Here is a 10,667-nt window from a genome sequence, read left to right on the forward strand (position 1 = left end):
TTAGCTTCTTAGCTCCTATGGCTAGGCTGTGCTTTAATACAGGAATTCACATGGTATTCATGTTAATCCTTCACCCAAAATGCAGACATTCATGCACAAACTTTCACGAATATATTAATTATACAAATACATATACAATCAACTCTCTCACGAGTCTGTCCAATTTTATAAAATTCCATAAATTTGAAAAACTCACAGATTTTTAGTCGCAAAATTCTTGTAAGTCACATGCTACCTAGAGTACTACCTTTTTCATATAATGGAAATATAAGAACTATCTCTTGCAACTTGCAACCCAAAAGCCTTAATTGGACAACTATCTCATTAATGCAAGCGTGGCAAGTGAACTTAGCATTTCGTTAAAAAAGGACTACTACTAGTTATAGATGGTTTTTTCCCTTTTTCTTACCGATAAAGGTAGTCACCCTTAGCATGAGAAAGATAGTTTCTAAAATTAATTAGGAAGTTCCTATCCACTCATGAACAAGAAAGTTTCTAAAATACATTAACAAGTACCTATATGTTCATGTTTCACTTGTTCTTTATATAAGATTCATTTACCTTTTTGGATCTCTCATTTATAATCATCAAGTCAGTGAAACCTATATATAGCACTTGAGAGATGATGGGTAAGCAAAAGTTCTTTCTCTCTGTATATGTAGCATTGGATATTGTAGCTGCAGCACTTGGAAGAACGAACTTTCCTATCATGGTAATACCAAGTGATTTTGGGTTTCATACACATACACACACAATCACAACAATGCACACACATACTTAGGCGCGCGCGCACACACAAAAAGGAGATGCTCTCTCTGTCTCTGTCTCTCTATGCCTAAGGGCGGAGATACTTCTGAAGTGATTTTGTGCATGCTTTCAGTGTAAAGATCAATTTAGAGTCATAATGTTATCTATGTATGCTGTGTAAAATGGTTTATTCTAAGCGAAAAGATTAGAAGTATTCCAATGCATGTTGTCTAATTGAATAAACGCTGGTTGATGTATACATAATTATTTGCCTGATTAAATGCAGACAGTTTTGTCTTGACCTATATATTTGCATAAAAAAGCTTTAGCTGTTCTAAAGTGCAAAATATGTTTCTTCTTTTAATTTTTTTTTGTTCACTCACTATGTAGATTAAGCCATTTTACGTAAATTAGCGATTCACATATTCTCGAAAATTCTTGCTGAAATATATGTCTTGATCATATCAAAGTTCATTCCCATTCAAACTAAGATTTATGAGCTCATTGAAGATTTATGAGCTCATTGATCCCCTAATTCGTCAACATTAATAAGAGAAATGACCCCACTAGAACACACGACGTGGGATGAGAATTTTTCTCGCGATACTTTTAGAGTAAGTTCTACACTGTGATAGTGTAAATTAAACAATTTATTAAGCGTTCGACGTTTTCTTGGTTTTCATTTCAAAGAGAAAATTGTGAGATCCATATTCTTTCGTTCTTGTTTGTTATTTAACGTGAATATTATTCTTGTGTATGTGGGATATATTTTACAACAAAAACCACTGTGTTTCTTTTGCCCGTAAACTAATGAATTGAAATCTTACTTTCTGATTAGAGTGGACAAGTGCTAAGGAAGGCGGAATCAGATGTATCTGTTGAAATTAATAAAATTGAAAAAGACTTTGAGAACATTAGCACAATTGATGAAGTACTTATGCAAGCACAATGCGAATGCTGTGGCCTTCGAGAGGAATGTACTCGAGATTACATTGAAAGAATTAAAGATTCATATGCAGGAAAATGGGTGTGTGGCCTTTGTTCTGAGGCTGTAAAAGAAGGACTAAAACGGGGATCACCAGTAGCCATTGAAGAAGCTGTGAGTTCACATAGAAAGTTCTGCCAAGAGTTCAATAGTTCTACAAGACTCAACCCAAAGCTCTCTTTCACAATGGCCATGAGAAGCATTGCAAGGAGAAGTCATGAAAATAAGGAGAAGAAGCAATATCCTACGTCCAAGATTTCAAGAAGTTCTAGTTGTGCTCCCAGAATTGACCTTACAATGAAACAATCTTGAACTTGTTTAACTTAGAGATAAATTTCGGTAAGAAAATGACATGGTTATTTTTCATTGCTCATGTTTTAATACTATATTTAAACATTGAATCTATGATTTGCTTAGCAGCAACCAGTAGATACTCTCTAGGTGCATAAATTGTAATTATCTCGAGACCTTGTTAACAATGTTGTGGCTACTTATGGTTAAACAACGAACTCTCAGACAAATATTTAGTTGTGCATTAAGGACATCTCTATGATATCCTTAACAAGCATTATATTATTGTAATTACCTTATTTCTTAATGCTCTCTAATTTTTTTTTTCTATCTGCATTTTTTCACATGTCTTTGGAAAGCAATAGACCACAAGCTATTAAGTTGTTCCACATTGTTTGGGGACGTGAATTGGTCTTCTTTTATGGATTTTACACAATCCTCACCTCATGAGCCACCTTTTGGGTTGAGTTACGTATGTGCAGTACACTCCATTTCTTCACATGGTATTAGAGTCAAATCCATTCTAAATTTTTTGTTTAACCGATGTCAGACCCTAATATTATGTTGTCCACGCTCCAATTGGTAGGCTTGAACGTGCAGAAGGACGGAGGGGTGTTAAGTTGTCCCACATTGGGATGTGATATTAAGTTGCTTATATGGTAATTGGGAAGTTCTCACATGATCAACAATTTTTGGAGTTGATTTTGTCCAATGTCCCTTTTTCCCCCACACACATTATAGCGTTAGACCACAATTTCAAGCACAAACCAAAGACAAGAAACAATAATAAAAATTTACTTGATTTAGCTAAATATATAAATGACCCCTTATACTTCTCTAAGCTTGGATTTGTTCCTATTGAACACTTACACTACTCAACAATTGTACCAATTAAGACTTTTTGCTGACATGACATCATGTGTGTTATACAAAGATATAAAGAGAGAAAGTTGAGTATAGAGAGTAATGGCAGGGAGGGTTGATCTACAAAATAATCTGATAAAGCCGATGAAGATTTGCATGATCGGTAAGAAAATCAGTGTGTTATTGAGGAGGTGTGCTAAGCAATGACTATGAAGGATAGGTGGCTGGGCTTCGACAAAGTGGTGGTGGAGAGACGGTGGCATTAATGGTGGATCTTACATGACTTAACTTGGAGGAAGACCTTCAAACGTAAAATTGCTAAGGTTAACTCTCTCAAATTTAAACACTGAAAGTCAAAAAGTGTTGTAAGTTTGTCACGACCCAATCAGAGGGCCATGATGGGTGCCTGAAGCTAGCCTACCGAGCACCACAAAACATAAGTACATCTCATCATATAATCATACCTGAGTGGGCCATCTTGCTAACTCATAAATATCGTCAGCGGTAAGGGACACCAGCCCAAAAGATATACAACAAAATAAGGACCGAGAAGGTCATAGAACATCTAACTGTGCATATATGTCTACGAGTCTCTACTGGAGTACATAACATAATAAGGACGGGACAGGACCCCGTCATGTCCATATATATATATATATATATATATATATATATATACACACACACAAAAGAACAATTGTCACACCCCTACCAGGAGTATGACGGGCTCCGACCCGTAGGTCGGGAACCACCTGACTTATCCGTTACTTTGAACATTATAAACCATAACTCAAAGAACACCTACACGCATAAAAGGCCCAACATAGGAATATCCGATCATTCAGCACATGTGTTCATATACGGACCGACAAGGTCGCCACATTATAACGTATATCATAAAGCCGGCAAGGCTAACAGTAAAGTATCAAAAGCTCAAAATAAGGCCGACAAGGCCACCAATATATTATACCATAATATGACCCGGTGGAACTATAAAACATCTAGCTCGTACACACGCGTCTACGAGCCTCTACATAGATTTCAAATGATTATAAGGACAATACCAAATAGGCGTAGCTCGAAGTAAGTGGAGTGCTCCGAGAATCCCGATAGAACACCTACGAGTCTGATCCGTCTCCCTGCCTACCTGCGGGCATGAGCGCAGCGTCCACAAGAAGGGACGTCAGTACGAATAATGTACTGAGTATGTAAGGCATGAATAACAACATAATATAGATATGAAAGGGAACATGGAATAAGGGAGATAACCTGTACATCTGGATGCCTCATAAGGCGGTGTCATGCATGCTTAGCCTTTAAAAAAAAACATTTTTATACATATATATAGTACCATGCCCGGCCATTAAGGCTCGGTGTCATATATATAGTATCATGCCCGGCCATTAAGGCTCGGTGTCATATATATAGTATCATATATATAGTATCATGCCCGGCCATTAAGGCTCGGTGTTATCATCGTTGTAATCATCACAGAAACATTCTCATCTTTAGCATCGTCATTAACATTGTGAAAACATGTCCGTTGTTGTTGTCATAAAAGCTTATAGAATCATAAATCTTTGACTCGGAAAATAGGGACATTTTGGAAAATATTTATGGATTATCAAGAAAGAAGTCATGCCTTTGAATCATGAACTCTATGAATCATGAATTTCTAGCTTTTGAGAATAAGAATATTCTTGGAAAACATTTATGGATTCACATAAAGGGATCAGGGTACATTTGGAAAACACCTATTGGATTCATAAGAAAGGAATCATGCCTTTAGAAGAAAGAGACTAGCCTTAACATACCTGAAAGATAATTCCACGACTTCCAACTTACTTCCTGTCTTGCAATTCACTTAAGATCATTCGTAGCCTCGTAATCTACATATACGACCATTCATACTATTGTTAGGCTCATCGTCGTATGCCCGTCTTAAACCCTTAATTTAAATCCATTTAGAATCTGCCGAAATTTAAGCAGCATCTCCCCTGTTTATATGCCTAGCCCGAAATCACAATCCAATAACCAATAACAATAACAACAATACCAACATCAACAACAATAATATCAACACCAAGATGCTCCATAAACATCCCACACGATGTTTATTCAATTTCTCCATCAACAGTTCATTATACGATCATTTCATAACTCTATCTCCGTAAATAAACTGAAATTAATATTAATAAGAAGAGATTCATACCTTATTCTTGCTAGAGCAGCAATATCTTCAATATTCACCTTGAATCCAGTCAATTCCCACGCAAGACAAAACTATAATCGCGACTACACGTTACCTGGACCTCGATTAATATTCCGTCACTCGAAATTACTCAAAATCCTCACTTTTATGAGGTAAATATGCTCTCTTTTGCTTGCTGATTTTTCTGGAATATTTGGGAGGTTTTTATGACCAAAAAAATGGGGTTTTGCCCCTTATATAGGGTGCCAAAGTCGGCATCACTGATCTTGACCGTGCTTTGTAGCGATCAGAATGGGCCGCGCTGCTGCTACCCGCCTAACTTGTAATGTCGATAATTATCTATTCCAACGTCGTATTGATGAGCGGTTTATTGCGTTGAAAACTAGACTCGACGAACTTCATTTTAGGCTTTTAAAACACCTTAAAACTCCTCATATACCTGGAGATATACTCCTCCAAAGTTGACCCAAAATTGTGTCCTTAATTCTGCCAACTTTTTTCCAAATTTTCGACAAACTTATTTTCATTGATTTGCTTGGTCCCGGAATCTTCCAAAACTCCCCCTACATACTATTTATCATTTATTATACTTGATAATGGGCATGTTCTCATGTTTCAAGATTGTCCTTCCCGGTTACGACTTACGAGATCGCAATTCATCCTTTACTCCATTGTTACGTGCTTCCCATGGCTTGTACCTTTCAAAACTTCATGGGACGTCTCTGATACTCCATTATAACGGTGAAGTACGTGGCATGCTCATGCTCTAAAAGTGCGGGGTGTAACAACAATACCAGCTGAACTGTAGCTCGTAACGAATGGAACGCTCCTGTAATATCGCTGATAAAGCAGCCTAGGGGTCTGGTCCGTCTCCCTGTCTACCTGCGGGCATGAACGTAGCGTCTGCAACAAAAAAAGACGTCAGTACGAATGATGTACTGAGTATGTAAGGCATGAGTAATAACATAATGAAAGTATGAAGATAACATAATATAAAAGAGACCAACCTGTGCCTCTGAATGCCTTTTTAAGGCGGATGTCATGCATGCTTAGCTTTTAACAAAAAAACTTTTTCATACATACATATGTATAGTATCCTGCCCATTCATTTAGGCTCGGTGTTAGATATATAGTATTCTGCCCGGCCATTAAGGCTCGGTGTTATATTTATAGTATCCTACTGTTATACCCCGCACTTTCAGAGCATGAATATGACATGTACCTCACCGTAGTGATGGAGTGTCGGAGACGTCCCATGACGCTTGAGAAGGTACAAGCCATGAAAAATATGTAACAACGAAGTAAAAGGACGAATTACAATCTCGTAAGTCATAGTCGGGAAAGACTATTTTGAAACCCGAGAACATGACCATTATTAGTATAATGAATGACAAATATCATATATGGAGAGTCTCGGAATATTTCGAGATCGAATAAATTGAAGAAAAATAAGATCGACGAAAATATGGGAAATCTTTGGGCGAATTTTTAGTCAACTTTGGAGGCGCGTATCTTATAGTATATATGGAGTTTTAAGGTGTTTCAAAATCCTAAAATGAAGTTCGTCGAGTCTAGTTTGTAATGCAACAAACCGCTCATCGATAGGACATCGGAGTAGAGAATTATAGACGTTACAAACTGAACTGCTGCGCAGAAACAGCACTGCTACAGTACCGCTACAGTGACGCCGCCCCAACTGAATATAAAAGGGCTCAAAACCCCCATTTTCAGCACAAAAAAAATGCTACAATGTTCCAGAAAATTCAGCCATTAAAAAGGCTCCTTCATCACACAAAAATTGAAGATTTTGGGCAAAATTTCAAATTACGGGATATCAATCGAGGTCCGGGTAACGCGTAGACTCAGTTATGATTTCATTTTGGAGTTGGAGGAGCTTGGGAGCAAGTGAAAATTTAAGATCTTGTTACTTTGGTAAATACAAGGTATGAATCATTGAATTTATTTCTTTATCAATATGGATTAAGGAATAATTGCAAGAATAGAGTTATAATTTGTTGTGTTGATGTTGTTGAATTATGGATTGAGGCTTGAAGAGAATTTTGGATAAAATCTATATATAATTATCTTGTAGGATGTTGGGGATGTTGTTATTGATGTTGTTAGTATTAATTTCGACATCTTTACGGAAATAAAGTTATTAATTAGTCGTATCCCAAGTTGGTTGGTTGGGAAATTTAGGAAACGATTGTGTGGGCTGTTTTATGGCATATGTTGGTGTTGGAAATGATGTTATTGCTATTGGTTTTGTTGTTGATGTTGTTGGTTGTTGAATTGGAATTTCGGGCTAGGCATATAAACGGGGGAAATCTTTGCCGAATTTCGACAGAATTTAAAAGGGCTTTCATTAAGTGTTTAAGACGAGCGTATGACGATGATCCTAACGATATTATGAATGGTTACATATGTAGATTACGAGGCTGCGAATAATTCTTAAGAGAGTTGCAAGACAGGAAGTAAGTTGGAAGTCGAGAATTATCTTCCAGGTATGTTAAGGCTAGTCCCCTTCTTTCTAAAGGCATGATCCTTTCGTTATAAACCTTTATGTCGTACCATAATATCATTGTTTCCGCAAATGCTAGAAATCCACGAATCTCGCGGTCCTTATGATGTTATTGAGCTCCCAAAGGCATGATTCTTTTCTTACCAAACTATGCTTGAATTCCCATAGAAAACTCTCATTTCAAGAATGTTAGAGATTCATGACTTTTAAAGTTTCTATGATGGTAGAGTTGAATAATTTCTTATATGATCGCCATAGATGATGATCATAAGGGATTTATTTATCCAAGCTCCAAGGCATACGGATTTCATGTTATTATGAGATAATTTTACTCTGAGAGATTTCCATGTACTCGAGCTATATATTATTATGATGACGATATGAGAACGTTGAACCGTTTCTTGATGTCTCAATTTTTGTTCATGGAAGATGACTATTTCTTTTAAGATTCCAAAAGTACATGACTTGATGCCCTATGAGATTTATGGTCTTATTCACGTTTTCTCTTAGTTCTATTCTCCATTGATAGTCTCACCTTAAATTAATTGTTCCTTCAAGGTGAGACAAAGCGACGATAATTATTCCATAATATAATCGGAGGTTACCGACCTTACGTCACTCCGATACAGTTGTGGCTTTTGATTGGGCTCTTATGCATGCTTTATATATATATGTATGTATTTCTCACACCGCGCCGCGCTATAGTCGGCCGGGCAGGCACGTAGATGTGCACACCCTTGCGGTGGGCATGTTATGATATTGCCCGGACGCGGGAGGCTGGACGCAGTTAATGATGATAATACCGAGCCTTAACCGGCCGGGCATGATGCCTACTTATATATCACACCGAGCCTTCATGGCCGGGCATGTTACTCACACCGAGCCTTTATGGCCGGGCATGTTACTATGTATATGTATGAAATGTTTTTTTAAAGGCTAAGCATGCATGACATCCGCCTTATAGAGGCATCCGGATGTTGATTATCTCTCTTACTCATTGTTACTTTCCATATCTATATTATGTTATTATTCATGCCTTACATACTCGGTACATTATTCGTACCGACGTCCTTTCTGTGGATGACGCGTTTCATGCTGTGCAGCATGTGTACCAGCAGTAGATATGGCTGAAGATGTTCAATTCGGATTGGCGAAAGCTCCATTTCTTTCGAGTGTTGCCAAGTCGGAGTATCCATGTCATGGTATGATGATTTATGTTAGAGACTTTGCGACAGTCACGTATATAGTATGTCGGTTGGTAAGCGGCTCTCCGTAAACCGATGTATTATCATGCATTGCTGCATTTCGTATGATTACAGCTTTACTTGGCTTAGAAAAGACGAAAAGAGTATATATTTTTCTAAATAGCTTCCGTTATGCATTTCAATTCATGACCGCAAGTCCAGGAGATTAAGAGTACAACGAGAAACCAGTGGGTTCGCTCGACTCTGGTAAGGGTTGGGTGCCCATCATGCCCTATCAGGATTGGGGTGTGACACCTACCCGACCATTAAGGGTCGGTGTTATATATGTAATATCCTGCCCTGCCATTAAGGCTCGGTGTTATCATCATCATCCCGCGTCTGGGGCATCCCGCGTCCAAGGTAACATCATAAATTCCCCACTGCAGTGGTGTTCACATCTACGTGCTTGCCGGCTGACTATAGCGCTGCGCAGCGTGAGAAATACATACATATATATAAAGCATGCATGAAAGCCCAAATAAAAGCTATAAATCTATCGGAGTGACGTAAGGTCAGTAAACCTTCGATTATCATTATGGAACGATCATCATGAACATATCTACACCTTGAAAGAATGAAATCATAAGATGAGATCAACATCAATGAATATAATCAATAATCATGAAACAAGCTCAATAATATCATGAGAACATCAAGAACCATAAGCTTTCGAATCTCTAGAAATGAAATCATCATTACGGAAGACATTTGTCAACATTATCATAGGAATCTTAGAATCATAAACTTTTAGCATTTTTAAGAATAGGAACATCTTGGATATCATGAGTAGGTTCACAGCAAAGGAATCATGCCTTTAGAAAGAAAGGGACAGCCTTAACATACCTTGTCGTCTCCTTAACTACTTAACGCTTAACCTTCCGAATTTGCAAATCTACATTTAAGATCATTCGTACCAAGGTTAATTCAGTGAAATGCTTATGAGGTCAAACCAAGTTATTAAGTAAGCTAACGAAATTTGGGCAGCATTTCCCCTTACTCTCCAATCACCTCAACATATACAGAAACCCACACTAACAATAGAAAGTTTACAAAAGTCCTTAAATACTCCTTTCCTTTGCCCATACAAAGAATATACACTAAACAACCCAAATTATACCAACATACAATAATAATATACACTTCCTTTCTTCCAAATTAAGGAGAATAATCTCATCAACATCAACAACATTAGATATTATTCATATACATGGAAATTGGTTCAACAACACAGCCACAACATGCTCAAAATAGTTCGTGAACTCAACAACTACAACACAACCCTTTATGACCTTTTCTCCATAACTATTTTTAATTTTAAGACTTGTTAAACCTTCAATTCAACTTAACATAAGAGACAAGATGAAAAACATACCTTATAATTGAAGAACTTCAACTCACACAACTTTCTTCAAGACCAAACTCACCACAACATCACGTAGAAGCAAGAACAACCACTTTTCACGAACTAGTTTAGCATAATCTTGTTGAATTCTTGATCTAATGGGCTATAAGTGCTTAAGGATGTGTTTAGAGGTTTCTAGAACCCATGAGGGTGTAGAATGATGAAAAAATGGGGTTGATGGGGGGGTATTTATACCCCCTGGAAGTCGGTGGAACTGACTCCAAATTGGCTCGCTTTTGCGAAGAGCCTCTGCCAACCGATTTTGAAACGTCCATAACTTTCTACTCCGATGTGATATCGATGAACGGTTTGTTGCATTGGAAACTAGATTCGGTGAACTTCAATTTACATAGGTTATCGATTCCGTAACTCCTCATATTCTAGGAGATATACCTCTCTAA

At 37.5% G+C, this 10,667-nt stretch overlaps 1 protein-coding gene across 1 annotated transcript; it reads left to right on the top strand.

Annotated features, from left to right (window-relative positions):
* Window positions 1–384: 384 nt before the first annotated feature.
* On the top strand, window positions 385–2,241 carry LOC132069241 (uncharacterized). Its single transcript, XM_059462652.1, has 2 exons — window positions 385–712; window positions 1,586–2,241. The coding sequence occupies exons 1-2, from the start codon at window positions 623–625 to the stop codon at window positions 2,042–2,044; spliced, it is 549 nt and encodes a 182-aa protein (XP_059318635.1). The 5' UTR covers window positions 385–622; the 3' UTR covers window positions 2,045–2,241.
* Window positions 2,242–10,667: the final 8,426 nt, after the last annotated feature.

The sequence above is a fragment of the Lycium ferocissimum genome, chromosome 9 (assembly GCF_029784015.1).
Source record: "Lycium ferocissimum isolate CSIRO_LF1 chromosome 9, AGI_CSIRO_Lferr_CH_V1, whole genome shotgun sequence".
Taxonomy (NCBI): domain Eukaryota; kingdom Viridiplantae; phylum Streptophyta; class Magnoliopsida; order Solanales; family Solanaceae; genus Lycium; species Lycium ferocissimum.